The following is a 16,432-nucleotide window of genomic DNA, read 5'->3' on the forward strand; positions in this document are numbered from 1 at the left end:
TAAACCCCATTTACGTATTAGTCTTAAAAGTAAAAAGGATTTTAAAAATCCCTACTAATCAACCCCCTCCCTCAAAACAAGGTTATCTGTACATGGAATCCCCAGAACATCCACACCACTTAAATCCTCAAGATTATGATAATAATCCATGAATGGGCTTCAAACATCTTATTAAATTCAGACTTTGCATATTTAATACTATATCTAATTTTTTCCAAATTTAAATAAGACATATCATGTAACTATTGAATGCGAGTGGTTGAAACATTATCTTTCCACTTCATCAAAATTGCTCATTTTGCTACCAACGAAACAAAAGCTAGGAGTCTCTTCTGGGTTGAGTACAGAGATATATCCTCTTCTAGAGAAAAACCCAATAAAACAATCAAAGGGCATGGTTCTAATTTAGTCTTTAGAATCATTGATAAAATTAGGAAAATATCTTTCCAAAATGTTCTAAGTTTGGACACTCCCAAAACATATGAATCAATGAAGCTTCAAAAATGTAACAGTTATCATATAATGAATCTGTATCAGGATAAAAATGAGATAATTTAATTTTAGACACATGTATTCTGTGCCTCACCTTAAATTGCAACAATGTTGTGCACAAAATGAAGACTCGTTGATCAAATTAAGAGCTGTGACACAATCCTCATCCAAGAGAGCTCTATTCAACTCATGCTCCCAATCATTCTGAATCCTGGCCATTGAGGCCATTCTTAAATCCATTAGATTATTATAAATATTTGATATTAATTCACCATCTGAACATTTCAAATCAAAAAATACATCAAGAATATTCCTTCAGAAATTTTAGGAAAATCAAAATTTGAACCGAACAAAATGCCAAATTTGTAAAATCTAAAAAAGTGTATTAAAAAAATTAAATTTTGCTGTTGGTTGTGCAAAAGAAGCAAAATTATCTTGAATAAAAAGATCTTTAAAACCTTTAATGTCTAATATATACCATTCCTTAAAACATGAATCTAACAAACAGCATTAGAAAAGATGATTAAATACAATAGGAAAATATTTCTATTGAAGCAGAATTGAGAAAACACCACAACTGTTTATCATTTTACATTTATTATAAACAAAATTGTACAAACAGTTATGATATTTTACATTTGCTGATGATCTCCAAAGAGAACAAATTAATTTACTTATCAAGCATTTTTATTCTCGAAGTCTGAACAATCAATCGTACTTCTCAAGACATTTTTGAACCTGTCACCTAAGGCATTAGCTGATGGAATTAACACTCGTCAAAATCCTAAAGTGGAAAATATGTAATCACTCAGGCCAGGCAGCTTCTGAGCTCCGAGTTAGCATTTAATTCTGAAACAATCTTTTTTCTTCCTCTTTAGATATTGCCAGATCCTCTGAGATGTCAGTGTTTCGGTTTTGTTTCTACTACCTGTATTTTGAACTCCAGCTGGCAGAGCATTATCACAGAACCAAATGATAAAGAATTTCAACAACTCATTTACCTTAATAAATCACTCAAGCATAAAAGCAAAACAATGCACATTTTAAAAATTTTCAAAAATGCATACAAAACAAATATAGAGTTGAGGTTCAGTCATTCACCAGAAAAAAACAACACAAATCAATTGTCCTGATGCACTCAAGAATCCAATGTTAACAAGCAAATTCTACAGTATGGCCATTTTGGATCAAAAGGTGCTATTTAATAGCTATTTTAAGTGATAGTGGTAACAACAGTGGATGCATGTTAGACTGATGAGATTTCTTTTTCTGCAATTGAATCAATAAAAAGGGCATAAACATCTGTATTTATTTCATTGATGAAACCAAACCAACTCATGTTTCAAAAGCAGGTCATTACGATTTTTGTGACATGCTGTGAAATTAATTGAGAAGGATCAGTTCAGTTATATTGGATTACAAAGGAATACATTTCAGTGTGCAACTATCTGTATTTTATTGAAGGCTTATTTACCAATCTTGTACAGGGTACTTTAGGGTCCATCAGTCTCTAATGCTGGATATTCCACTTCAGGCTCAGGAGAACAAAGCTCTTCCAATGCAATTTCTGAAATAACATTGAATATAAATGACACTGAATATATTTCAAATCAAAGGAGTGTTCTAACACCATGATTTTAAACACAATATGAGCCATTTCAAATAAAATAAAATCTTATGCTCCAGTTATCTAATTTTGATGAATACCCACTACGATTCATAGAAAGTTAATGAAATAAAATTTATGAAGCAGTTAAATAACATTCATGAACAAGAATGCAGAACTCCACTCCTCTAACACTCGGCCTGGCAGAGCTGGTTGTTATCCTAAACTTCTTTTGATTCCTCACTCCTTTTCCAAATCAAAGTGTATCCACGGGCATTTACACGTGTCTCAGCTACACATCTTTTTGTTGGCTACATGAAACAGTTTTGTTCCAAACCTACTTTGGCACCAACCCCAACTTTTTTCTCCACGACTTTGCTGCCTCCTGTACTCATGCAGACCTCATGAAATTTTAATCAACTTCACTATGACCTTCCACCCTGTCATGGAATTCACTTGAACCATATCCGACAGCTCTCCTTTTCTGGATCTCTCTGCCTCCATATCCACCAACATTTACAAAAAAAAAAATCACAGGCTCGCACCTTGATGAAACTATACCAATCTTTTCAGGATACAACCTCTCTTTTTCTGCTTCTCTGACTCCACTTTATCTGTTCTTAAGGTGAGGTTTTACATTCCAGGTTATCAGAAATGTCCTGTTTTCAGGGAATGAAGCCTCCCTCTTTTGAGCTCTGTGAAGCCTCACTTGCATTCCTTGTATCTCCCAGACTTCAGCTTTCATCTCCAAAGATGGAGATTGAGATCCACCCTTTCATCCTGTCCTTTCACCCTTCCACGCTTTGCATCCAGTACATCATCTTCTATCATTTCCACCAGCTGCAAAAAGATCCTGCCATCAATGACATCTTCCCTATCCACCTCTTTCTGCAGGGACCACTCTCTCCATGACTCCCTGCTTTGTGCATTTCATTACTTATTAGATACCGGCATCTACACCATCGTGTGTCATCACCTACCACTTTCCAGCATCCACTCCTCACCTGTCTTAATCTGCCCCCTTTTCTTGTTACTCCACTAAGGTCAACCTATTACCCACCAAGCACTGTAATGCAACTCTGTTCCTCTACCTTCTTAACCATCTATCCATTATCTCTCTCCTTATTTGGATGCACATCATCTACCAGCTCTTGTTTCATCAGTCCCTCTCACCTCTTTATCATACACGCCTGTGGGTCTACAACAAAACATTATACTGCACATTATACTTGGGTATAGGATAATAAAATCTCATACTAATACATACTGGCTATCTTGCCTTTACATTCTCAAAATTGATACATGTTTTCCACCCAAAACATCATCTATCCATTTGGTTCCACAGATGGCAGCTGAGTTCCCTTTTGTTTTTTGCTCTAGATTACAGAATCAGCAATCTCTTGTGTCTCCTACATAATAATCGATCTCAATTTGACTTGTGTTGATAAAGTCCTAGAGTTCTCTAATAATTTTAAGTTATAATACATCTGTATTGTATTGTTTGGCTGGCAGAATGAACCGGACATTATAATCTCAGAATGCGAGTTCAAATCTTACCAAGATATTTGAGAAACCAAATTCCACCTTTAAATTAAAATCTTGCTTTAGTCAAATATGACAAAACTTGGTTTGTGGTACAAATCCTTGAGTACAAACAAGATGTAATTTAAGACATTCAGGTTTCTTTGACAGCATCTCCCAAACAAACAAGCTTTACTATGTCATCTGTGAACACCAGCAGACACAAATCCACCACCTTAAGTTGTATATAATTTTCTCCTGGAAATGTACTGCTGTTTCATCATTTACTGCTTTTCCACAATTTTGGCCCAATGTAAGAGTACCTTTATAATTCCTTGACCATACAGACTAGCAGTTCAAGGAGCCAGCTCAACACCACTTTGTCATTTGCAATTATGAAAAGACAATTACATTCTTGCCAATAAGATGAGAGTTTATTAACATTTACAGAAGTACCATGTACAAATGCACCAAAAATCTTATTTGTTCAAGTCACACACATAGGTATACATGTCCAGATTCTAGGAATGAGTTTAAAATAGTGAGTAGTTTTTCCCTGTGGTATTTTCTATTCCCAAAAATAAACACAATAAAAAGTGAACCAAAACAAAAAGCTCTCACCTTCATTTTCTTCTAGATCTGGCAGTTTTTTAAAAATAGCTTTAATTCCATGCATAACTTGATCATATAAATGAAGCACAACAAAACAATGGTCTGTAAAATTTTTGTCCCTCTGTGAAAGGCAGTGTAGCAACATAACAGTTTCTCGCAGGAACTGCACCACAGCTTGATTTCCCAGTGAACAAAGATTCTGTGTGGATTTTCGAATGTTAAGCCACTGTCTGTGTAACATAACTATTAAAGTCTTGAAGATCTGTGGAATAAGAAAATTACTTACTTGGCAAATACTTATTTAAAATGAATGTCATTTTACATAGAAACAACATCATGAAGCTAGCTAACCAAATTTCAACTTTTGCAATTTAAATACCAGTACATACATTCTCAGGCACGAAGGAAGAACATTCAGGACCATGAAATTCTTACATCTCCATCAACCTATGACATTGCAATGGATGGAACAAATAAAATGTGGATGCAGAAGCAAACAAGTCTGTGTGACTAAACCTCCAGAAATGTAACATTACAAATAGTTCATTTGAAATCATTACCCAACTGTAAAAGAAAGTATATGAAATTTGTACAAATGAATCTTCAGTAGTGCCATGTTCATATTGGAGAATATTTTTTTTGAATATTTTATTTTAAATTTGTCCATTCATGAAGTTAGTTAAAAAATTGAAAAGATACAAATAAAAAATAACCATTATACACCATGATGGTTAAATACTTCCCCCCCCCCCACCCTAGAAACACCAAGGAAAAAAGACAAGAATAGAAAAGAAAAAAAAGAAAAGCAAGGAAAGCAGAAAGAATTGCCAAGAAAGTGCCGCTCACCTACAGATCTCCAATATATATTCTATTTAATTTTTTAGAGTAAGTTAATGCAAGTCTCTCGGATTAGAAAAAGGCCTACAAATTTATATCTGAAATTTGTAAATACCGGCACCTAAGTTGCAAAAATATATCATATTTATTTCTTAAATTACAAGTAATCTTCTCAAGGGGAATACAACTATGCATCTCGGCTTCCATCGTGCCATACCTGAATGTGAATGAGATTTCCAAGTAAAGGCTATACCTTTTTTGGTCACTGCTAATGCTGTTTTGACAAATTCTAATTGGTGTTTCAATAATTTCAATTTTGGTCTTGTCCTTATGATATTCCCCAATAGAACGGATTCTAGATTTTGTGGAAACTTAATTCCTGTAACCTGTTCTAAAAATTGTTAATAAATCAATCCAAAAACTCCCATTTTGGGACATGACCAAATCAAATGTAAAAAAGTACCTACCTCTTCACCACATCAAAAACATTGATCTGATAAATCTTACTTCAACCTATTTAATATCTGAGGCGCACGATACAAATTGATGTAAAAAATTGTATTGGACCAACCTATACCTTACAATTATTGTATTGATCATACTATCCTTACAAAGATCAGACCAGTTTTGTTCATCAGTTCTAACATTTAAATCAGATTCCCATCTCTGTCTCGAATTATGAACCACCTGTTTAGGAGTTTCCATTTGAAGTAGAAGATACATGGCAGAAGTAAATTTCTTTATATTTTGCTTTCGGATCAAAATTTCCAAATCACTACACTTTGGTAATAACATTGTTGGGCTTAGTTTATCCCTTAAATATGTTCTTAAATGAAAATAGCAGAAGAGTGTGTTATTAAGTAGTCCATACTTATTTTTTAATTGGTCAAATGACATCAAATGACCTCCTTAACAATCTTCAATATGTCTGATCCCTTTCTGAGACCAGATTACTAAGAAATGATTACCCAATGTTAAATAAAAAGGAATGTCTACTTTGATTCAAGGACATTTTAGGTGATAAGCCCCCCCTACCCCTTGTTTCAATTTCAACATCTATCTTATTCCAAATATTAATCATATGTTTTAACAGAGGGGCTTCTTTCTCTGATATTAATTTCAATTCCCATTTGTATATTAAGTCCTCTGCTATTCTCTTTCCCCGTATACAGAGCCGTTGTCATACCCACACTCCTGTTCGGCTCCGAATCATGGGTCCTCTACCGGCACCACCTACGGCTCCTAGAACGCTTCCACCAGCGTTGTCTCCGCTCCATCCTCAACATCCATTGGAGCGCTTACATCCCTAACGTCGAAGTACTCGAGATGGCAGAGGTCGACAGCATCGAGTCCACGCTGCTGAAGATCCAGCTGCGCTGGATGGGTCACGTCTCCAGAATGGAGGACCATCGCCTTCCCAAGATCGTGTTATATGGCGAGCTCTCCACTGGCCACCGTGACAGAGGTGCACCAAAGAAAAGGTACAAGGACTGCCTAAAGAAATCTCTTGGTGCCTGCCACATTGACCACCGCCAGTGGGCTGATAACGCCTCAAACCGTGCATCTTGGCGCCTCACAGTTTGGCGGGCAGCAACCTCCTTTGAAGAAGACCGCAGAGCCCACCTCACTGACAAAAGGCAAAGGAGGAAAAACCCAACACCCAACCCCAACCAACCAATTTTCCCCTGCAACCGCTGCAATCGTGTCTGCCTGTCCCGCATCGGACTTGTCAGCCACAAACGAGCCTGCAGCTGACGTGGACTTTTTTTACCCCCTCCATAAATCTTCGTCCGCGAAGCCAAGCCAAAGAAAATTCTCTTTCCCATTTTCTTTAATTCTATTCTTACCCATGCAGGTTTCTCTCCTTCCTCAAAAAAGGAAGCAAGAAATTACATTTCTGCTGCTTGATAATTTTTAAAATCCTAATTCATATTTCCATGTTAATTTTTCTCTGAGGTATTGATATAGGCAGTGTTTGAAAACGTATATCCCATGGACCTATTTCATTGTTAAATTCAAATTATAAGATTATTGCAAAAATTTTAACATTGACAATATTTTTACCAAAATTAATAAATATGTATTAAATAGGCTTTGTCAAAAGAGACAATCTGCTGACCATGTAACTAGATTACTTAGTATAATTCACTTGGCACAAAAAAAGAGGGGATTTGAGTGTTGCGGTGGCTCAAGATGTGGAAAAAGCATTTGTAGACTCAATGGGGTTTTTTTTATTTAAATTGCTGGAAAGATTTGGATTAGGACAGACTTTTTCAAATTGGATAATTTGATTTATGAATTAAATTATACTATATACTGAATTATACTATATAATGAGTCTAAAGCCAAAGTTGTAACAAATGGACATGTTTCTGCACCATTCCAGTTAACTAAGTCCAGTAGACAAGGATATCCATTATCTCCAGTTTTATTTATTTTAGCTATAGAACCGCTTGCATAAGCGATTTGGTGTGATCCTGCTATTGACCGATTTAGGGTTAATCAAAAAGAATATAAAACTAATTTATTTGCTGATGATGTTTTGATATATCTGACAGAACAAGCAATTTTGTTACAAAAGCTGCTCTTAAAATTAGAAGAATATGAGAATGTTTGGGCTATAAAATAAATTGGGTCAAAAGAGAAATTGTCTCTTAAGGAAAGGGATTACACTCAAAGTCGAAGAGATACTCAATTTAAATGGCCAATAAATGGGATAAAATATTTAGCGAATAGTTTGTTATTTATATTGCACATTTAAAACAACTCACGTTGACAAAAGATCATAAATTACATCTTAACTTAAGCAGCTATTTAAAGTTCAGTATAAAACGAGAATTCGAGGATCAGAATTGCACATAGAACTTGCGAAAAATCACCTCAAAACGCTTGTGAGTAAAAATCAACTTCAACCTGAATTTAAAAGAGTTAAAGGAAAGAGGTAATTTTATGGAGGGAAGAATGTTGTTCCACAGTTTGGGGGCTGCAATAGCGAAGGCACAATCTCCCAAGTTCGCGATTTGAGCAGGAAACTACCAAGCGCCCTAAATTGGCTGATATGAGGGGTCTTGAAGTGGAGTACGGTGTTAGGAGATTGGTGATGTAGGAGGGGGAAGAGTCCATTAATGGCTTTGTAAGCAAACTGGAGAACTTTAAAATCTATTCTGAGCTGTACGGGCAGCCAGTGAAGGGAGGTCAGAATAGGGATCATATGGTCCCTCTCCTTGGCTCCGATGCAGTTGCAGACAGAATAATGACAACTGACTAATTCCCATATATAGAGTAGTCTAAATGGGGAAAAAATTATGGCATGGATAACTTTCAAGTGACAGGAATGATTTTACTATTGCATTAACTTGTTTGTTAAACTTGAGGTGGAATTGAATATCACACCAAGGGATTTGACATGAGGTTTGATAAGGGTTGATAAGTTACCAAGAGTATTGGAGATAAATTTGGTGGATTTTTGGTGGGGTGGGGGTGCACCAATAGGATGATCTCAGATTTGCCTTCATTTAGCTGCAGGAAGTTTTGAACCATCTATCATTTTATGTCCTCCAGACAGTCATTGAGGCTGGTTATCTTTGCTTGATTGTTGGGCTTCAGGGGGAGATAAAGCTGAGTATTATCAGCATAGCAGTGGAAGGAGATGCAATGTTTTTGGATGATATGGCCGAGGGGAAGCATATTTGAGGAAAAGAGAATGAGGCCTGGAGTAGTCCCTTGTCTATATCAGCGTAGCAGTGGAAGGAGATGCCATGTTTTTGGATGATGTGGTTGAGGGGAAGCATGGATGAGGAGAAGAGAATGGGGTCCGGAGTAGACCCTTGTCTATTCACTAAGGTCCAGGGGAATTAGAATGGCGGAGTTCCTCAAGTAGGTGGTGAGGAGCAGATCATTGTATACTTTTAATATGCCTGACTCTGTGCTATGGTGGGCCTTATAACCTGACTGGAATCTTTCCAATATGTGGTTTTGATGTTCCTTCTTTTTGCTTGGCTTCGTGGACGAAGATTTATGGAGGGGTAATGTCCACGTCAGCTACAGGCTTGTTTGTGGCTGACAAGTCCGATGCGGGACAGGCAGACACGGTTGCAGCGGTTGCAAGGGAAAATTGATTGGTTGGGGTTGGGTGTTGGGTTTTTCCTCCTTTGTCTTTTGTCAGTGAGGTGGGCTCTGCGCTCTTCTTCAAAGGAGGATGCTGCCAGCCGAACTGTGAGGCACCAAGATGCACGGTTGGAGGCGATATCAGCCCACTTGGGGGTGGTCAATGTGGCAGGCACCAAGAGATTTCTTTAGGCAGTCCTTGTACCTCTTCTTTGGTGCACCTCTGTCTCGGTGGCCAGTGGAGAGCTCGCCATAGAACACGATCTTGGGAAGGTGATGGTCCTCCATTCTGGAGACATGACCTACCCAGCGCAGTTGGATCTTCAGCAGCGTGAATTCGATGCTGTCGGCTTCTGCCATCTTGAGTACTTCGATGTTGGTGATGAAGTCGCTCCATTGAATGTTGAGGATGGAACGGACACAACACTGGTGGAAGCGTTCTAGGAGCCGTAGGTGATGCCGGTAGAGGACCCATGATTCGGAGCCGAACAGGAGTGTGGGTATGACAACGGCTCTGTATACGCTAATCTTTGTGAGGTTTTGATGTAGGTAGGGAACAATTGGCCAAGAACAACTTTTTTTGGGTGTGGTGGGGTCTAGATTGGGTTTTTTCAAGAGGGGCTAGACCATAGCACACTTGAAACAAATTGGAACTGTCCTGGTGGCAAAGGAACTTAATAATAGAGAGGATGCTAGGACTGGCAGAATCAAAAACATTCCTCAGGACAGAAGTAGGGATAATGTTGAGGGAGAAGGTTGTTGGCTTCACAGCAAACACAATCTTTCAAAGGGTGGGCACTGTAATTGGGTTGAAACAGTCTAGGTTGGATGAACAGAGCTGTGGTATAGTTAGATTGCAGGTGAAGAATATTTAAAATTCTTGGGATTTGGTAAGAGATGCATCAGAGTTGGAATTAGGTGTGGGACCAATGTTTGAGTTGATGGTATTGGACAAGTCCGTGGGATTTTGGGAGTTGTTGGAAATTAGGTTGGCAAAATATTTTGTTCTTTTAATCTTTACTGTTTCTTGGTATGTGCAGGCAGTTTTTCAGAATTTCGAGGAAATTTGTAGTTTGTCTTGCTTCCACTTACGTTTGGCTATCCTGCACTCCCTCCTCAGGGCTTTGGTAATATTATTGAGCCAAGGTGCAGTCTTGAGCTTGTTTTTTTTTTTCTCCTTCGGTGGGGCTACGGTACTCAGGAGAGAAGAACAGGTGATATTAAATAGGGATGGAAGTTTCTCCATGTTGAGGTGAGGAGGGAGGTGCCTCCATGGTGGTACTACTTGGAGCTACTATAGGGGCCTCAGAGAATCAGAGAACCTATTTGTAGTGTGCAAGTTAATGAAACAGGAGTAGCGTATAGAAAGACTAGATTTGTTTGTGGAGCGAGGCAGGGCTAGGTCGAAAGTAACTGCTGTATGGTCCAACACACAGGTAATATAAATTTAAATAATTTATATTAACTGAATTATTTACCTTTGCTTAAAAAAGGGTTAAAGAAGATTTGAATAGGTGAAAGGTTCTGCCAATAACATTAGTGGGCAGAGTTAATTAGGTTAAGATAAATATATTCTGAGATCATGTTTAAACTACAAACATGAGGTCTTTTTATTTTACCTGACATGTCACAATCTAATCATATCGTATATTCAGAGTTAGGGCCTGATGAAGGCCATTGCACCTGGGCCTTAACAAGTTCTGATGTTGCTTCATTCTGATACAATATACTGAATTAGCATTAAACATCATTAATTTGTGAACAAAATCTAAGTCTATTTAATTAAAGTCTAAAAAGGCAGATAGAAAAGCATTAACAAAATTTTTTTGCATTTGTTACCTCAGTATTGCATGGACAATCTGACTCTACCAACACAGCAATGGCACCAGGATGGGACAAGCTAAATTTGGTGATGAATCGAATAATCTATTAAAATGGAGAAATAAAAATAAGATTAGTCAGTTATAAAGCAAAAGAAAAAAAAAACAAAATAAAGATGGTCTTAAGTACCAAGAATTATAATTTTTAAATTGTCAATTTTTTTTTAAAATTATTACAAAAGAAAATTCAGGGACTTGAACTTGCCTCTTGTTCAAGCTGTAGCCAGAGTACATCTGTAGCAGAGCTGTCAGGTCTTGAGGAAGCATACATATATAGATTAAGAAAGTGACATGCCGCTGGAAAGAACAAAAAGTACATGCATATAAAAAAAAACTAACTACAGCTATACAAATCAACACGATGCTTTACTACAGGAGCATTTTGACACAAGAACTCTGGCCAATAAAGAATATAAAGAAATAAGAAATGTAGTTCAGTTCAATTAGCCACCAGAACTAGAGGGTGAAATCGCAAAATTGGTGGTGGCAAAAGCAACAGTATTTTCTACTCTGCTTCTAAATTGTGTACTATTCAATTTTAGACGCAGAATATAACCCAGAGACCTATACCTCATTTCGGCTGATCAAGGCATACAAGCCTTGAAATTCAGAGAGAAATGTGACAGAGCAATATTAAATAACCAGAGATAATTATGCAAACTAAAAAGGTGTAGCAATGGGACTCAGGTGATAAAATCCTGCAAAAGGTAGTAAATAAGAGGCAAAACTATTCCCATCGAGAAAATTTACATGGAATGCTGCTGTCAGAGAGCGGCAGCAATCATCAAGGATCCACACCACCCAGGACATGCTCTGTTCTCACTGCTGCCATCAGGAAAGAGGTAGAGATGCTACAGGATTCGTACCACCAGGGTCAGGAACAGTTGCTATCCCTCCACCAGCAGACTCCTAAACAAAAGACTCAGAGACACATTTAAGGACTCTAACTTTGCGTATTATTTATTACTGAACACTTTTTTGTCCATTTGCAGTTTGTTTACTTTTCTCTCTTTTGTAAATGCATCTTGTTCTTGAATACAGGTTTTTTTGCACAACTGATCAGTAGAAATTCTGCCTGACCCGCAGGAAAAAGAATGTCAGAGTTATATGTGATGTCATTTATATTCTCTGACAATAAATTTGAACTTGAGCCTCCCTTGCTTTCTCTAGTGTGGATGAGCTATGATGAACAGTGGAATCCTATCATAAATTGAAAGGATAGATCAACTGGAAAGGGTACGATGGTGAAGATAACTTTCGAAGAATTCAAGGAGTGACAACCCTCGACTTATATTGATACAGGGAAAGTGACCTTCAACCAATTTCCTGTCTGACTGGTGAGGTGACCCACCATGTTACAAAAGATAAGTATTTTGCTCAGGTAAAATAGCAATCAACTTGTACGTCCAATAATGTTAGCTATTGCTCTCTGTGGCTTACATGAAACATTGTGCTGATACACATTTTTTGGGAGAATGTAGTTGATAAGTGTTGAGATATCAAACAAAAATTTTTTTTTTTTTTAAAAAGTAGCTGATCAAGGGACATCTAATCCAATTAATTTTTTTAAGACTCATAACCATTCATCAAATACATTTAAAAACAGGACATCTTATACAAAAAATATCATTTGTTAAGAGCAGTTTTTTTTTAACCTGATTGGGAGCAAAACCTTGAGGCCAGTTCCACATGATCTGCAAGATTTGTCAGGAGTTGGACAACAAGTTGGACAACGGAACATGAAGAATCTGGAGAAAGGCTCCGTAGTAGCACTTGGCTGCTTAGTAAATGGTGAAACCTGACAAAAAATCCAAATAAAATTTGCTTAAGTTACTATCTGAAGCAATATCTAATTTAACAGTTTATTGGTAAATCCATTTTTTTTCCCCAAGTGTTCATGTGATCTTCAAAAACTGATAACCCACAATTATAATCACAGGAATTTTCTATTACAGGCTCAAAAGCATAAAAAACAGAAAAATAAGTAGTTATGTTTATTTTAACTTTATTAACTAATTAATTCTTTCACATTCTCGGGGTTAAATCTAAATAAAAATCAAATCTACTGCCGGGTTCATTTTAAAAGTTGAGGACATTTGTGCGGCGCAGCTAACATATTGCCTCACAACTCCAAATTGATTCAACCCTAACCTCTGGGGGAGGAGTCACGTGATGGAGTAGTGGCCGGACGGTGAACTCCAGCCCTCTCCAGAAAAGTCGGGAAAAACAAGAGAAAATACAAAGGCACAGAAATAAAAGTTAAAGAAAAGTGAGTATAAAGGTGGAAAGAAGATGGCAATAAAAAAAGAAAAATCAAAATCAACGGTAAGAAGAGAGGAAGAGAAGACAACGGAGGAAGAGAGAGAAGGCCTTACCTGTCCGAAGAGGCCCGATGTGGAGAGAGAAGCCCGCTTCCTCAGGTCGGTAGAAATAGGACTACAAAAATGGCTCGCAGAGCCGAGTAAAAGTGCGCAACCGCGCATGAAAAGAAACACACCGACGGGAGGGGGGACCAGCTAGGGAGTCGATCTCCACAGCCGGCAACGACAGCTGCAGAACACCTGCAGCAAGAAGAGACCACAGAAAACAATGAAAACAAGAAAGAAGAGAAGAAAAGGGCAACAAAGAAACAACAGATGGCCAACCCAGAGGAAGAAGAAGAGGAAGAATACAGTGAAAGGGAGAGGCAAGGTAAATGATATACTTTCTCTTGTTAGAGGATACATGGAGTCATTTAAAGAATGGCAAACACAGGAATTCAATGATTTAAGAAGAAGAATAAACAACACAGAAGAGAAAGTGAATAAAATAGATATGACCTTAACAGAAATGGGAAAGAAAATGGACAAGATGGAAGAGTGGGCAGTAGCAGCAGAAATGGAGGTAGAAGACTTAAAAAAGAAATTGGAGGAATCTAATAAAAAAACTAAAGAGACACAAGAACTACTAGCCCAAAAAATAGATATAATGGAAAATTATAACAGAAGAAATAACATAAAGATAGTGGGCCTTAAGGAAGATGAAGAAGGAGTTTATAAAAGAGTGGATCCCTAAGACCCTAGGATGTCCAGAACTACAGCAAGAAATGGAAATAGAAAGGGCACATAGAGCATTGGCCCCTAAACCACAACCACAACAAAAACCAAGATCTATTGTAGTAAAATTCCTAAGATATACTACAAGAGAAAAGGTACTGGAGAAGACAATGGAAAAAGTAAGAGAGGGCAACAAACCACTGGAGTATAAAGGGCAGAAAATCTTCATTTATCCAGATATAAGTTATGAACTCCTAAAGAAGAGAAAAGAGTTCAATACAGCAAAGGCGATTTTATGGAAGAAAGGGTATAAATTTATACTAAAGCATCCAGCGGTATTGAAAATATTTATTCCAGGACAACAAAACAGACTATTCTCGGATCCAGAAGAAGCACGAAAATTTGCAGAACAATTACAAAAATAGACTGAGGGATGAAGACGGGTAATGAGAGTAAAAATGATCACGATTGATATGTATGTGGGTAAAGACAAAAATAGACTAGGGATGAAGACGGGTAATGAGAGTAAAAATGATCACGATTGATATGTATGCGGGTAAAGAGGTATAAGAGTGAAAAGAGACAATGTGCATACGTGAATGTATCTGTAATTAGAGGAAAATATAGATAGTATAGACAAGAATTAATAAGGGAAGGTAATGAAATAGAGAGAATAAGGAGGGAATTAAAAGAGTGACCTTTGTGACATAAGAAAAGTGAAATCTTTTCTGGGGGGGGCTGGGTGGGGGGAAATAGCGGTCACTGCAAAATCAGTTGACGCTTGCGAGTGGATTCGCAAATCCAACTGGAGAGGGGAGATGTGGTTGTCTGACAAGGGATAAAGGACAACTCAGGAGGGGAAAGGGAGATTGGGGATAAAGAAGATAGAAATAGGAGAATAAGGAAAATGTTGGATGTTGTAGGAATGTTGTCTTATAAAGAGTTGAAAATAAGAAAACAGAAATGGAAAAGGAGGAAAGGTAATAATGGAAAAACGGAAAGAGAAGATAAACAAAATATAAAATAGCTACGCTGAACTATATGACTTTAAATATTAATGGAATACATAACCAAATTAAAAGGAAGAAACTACTAAATTTACTGAAAAAGGAAAAAATTGATATAGCATTTGTCCAAGAAACACACTTAACTGAATTGGAGCACAAGAAATTAAAGAGAGATTGGGTAGGACATGTAACAGCAGCATCGTATAATTCAAAAGCAAGAGGAGTGGCTATATTAATTAGCAAAAATGTGCCATTTAAAATAGAAGAGGAAATAATAGATCCAGCAGGGAGATATGTTATGATAAAATGTCAGATATACTCGAAGTTTTGGAACCTACTTAATATATATTCACCTAACGAAAAAGATCAAAAGTTTATGCAAGATATCTTTTTGAAGGTAGCTAATACGCAAGGGAACATACTAATAGGAGGGGATTTCAATCTGAATTTGGATCCAAATATGGATAAAACGGGGAAAAAAATTAACAGGAAGAACAAAGTAACCAAATTTATAATTAAATCAATGCAAGAAATGAAACTTTTGGATATATGGAGGAAACAAAACCCAAAAGAAAAGGAATACTCATACTACTCGACTAGACATAAAACATACTCAAGAATAGACCTATTTTTGTTATCAGCTAGTATGCAGGATAGAGTAAGAAAAACAGAATATAAAGCGAGAATGCTATCGGACCATTCACCCTTAATACTGACAGTAAAGCTAGAGGACATCCCTCCAAGAATGTATAGATGGAGATTAAACCCCATGCTACTTAAAAGACAGGATTTTAGAGAATTTATTGAAAAACAATTAAAAATGTACTTTGAAGTAAATACGGAATCAGTGGAAGATAAGTTTATACTATGGGACGCAATGAAAGCATTCATTAGAGGACAAATAATAAGTTATGCAACCAAGATGAAGAAGGACTATAATCAGGAAACAGAGCAGTTGGAAAGGGAAATAATAAACATAGAAAAAAAATTAGCAATGAAGGAAGATGCAACTAAAAGAAGAGAATTGGCGGATAAAAAAAATAAAATATGAAACATTACAAACATATAAGGTAGAGAAGAATATAATGAAGACAAAACAGAAATATTATGAACTAGGTGAAAAAACACACAAAATCCTAGCATGGCAGCTTAAGAAAGAGCAAACTAAGAAAATGGTATTGGCAACAAGGAAAAAAGACAAACAAATTACATATAATCCAAAAGAAATTAAGGAAAACTTTAGAGAATTCTATGAACAATTATACCGAACTGAAAACGAAGGGAAAGAAGGGAAAATAGATGAATTTTTGACTAAAATTGAACTACCAAAACTAC

The 16,432-nt window shown here is 36.9% G+C and overlaps 1 protein-coding gene across 8 annotated transcripts in view; it reads right to left on the reverse strand.

Moving 5' to 3' along the window:
- Window positions 1-1,110: 1,110 nt before the first annotated feature.
- The window catches only part of atrip (ATR interacting protein), a 67,801-nt gene continuing 52,479 nt past the window's right edge, over window positions 1,111-16,432 (reverse strand). For 6 of the 8 annotated variants that reach the window (XM_069937239.1, XM_069937234.1, XM_069937236.1 and 3 more), the window contains 5 exons: window positions 12,711-12,853; window positions 11,261-11,352; window positions 11,015-11,101; window positions 4,241-4,493; window positions 1,111-2,059 (listed from right to left, as the gene is read on the reverse strand). In XM_069937239.1, coding sequence (XP_069793340.1) covers window positions 1,986-2,059; window positions 4,241-4,493; window positions 11,015-11,101; window positions 11,261-11,352; window positions 12,711-12,853 — 649 coding nt within the window. In that variant the 3' untranslated portion in view covers window positions 1,111-1,985. Of the gene's footprint in view, window positions 2,060-4,240; window positions 4,494-11,014; window positions 11,102-11,260; window positions 11,353-12,710; window positions 12,854-16,432 lie in introns of those variants that run through there. The other 2 variants (XM_069937235.1, XM_069937240.1) reach the window with 2 other exon arrangements.

Source organism: Narcine bancroftii, chromosome 5 (genome assembly GCF_036971445.1).
Source record: "Narcine bancroftii isolate sNarBan1 chromosome 5, sNarBan1.hap1, whole genome shotgun sequence".
NCBI classification, from domain to species: domain Eukaryota; kingdom Metazoa; phylum Chordata; class Chondrichthyes; order Torpediniformes; family Narcinidae; genus Narcine; species Narcine bancroftii.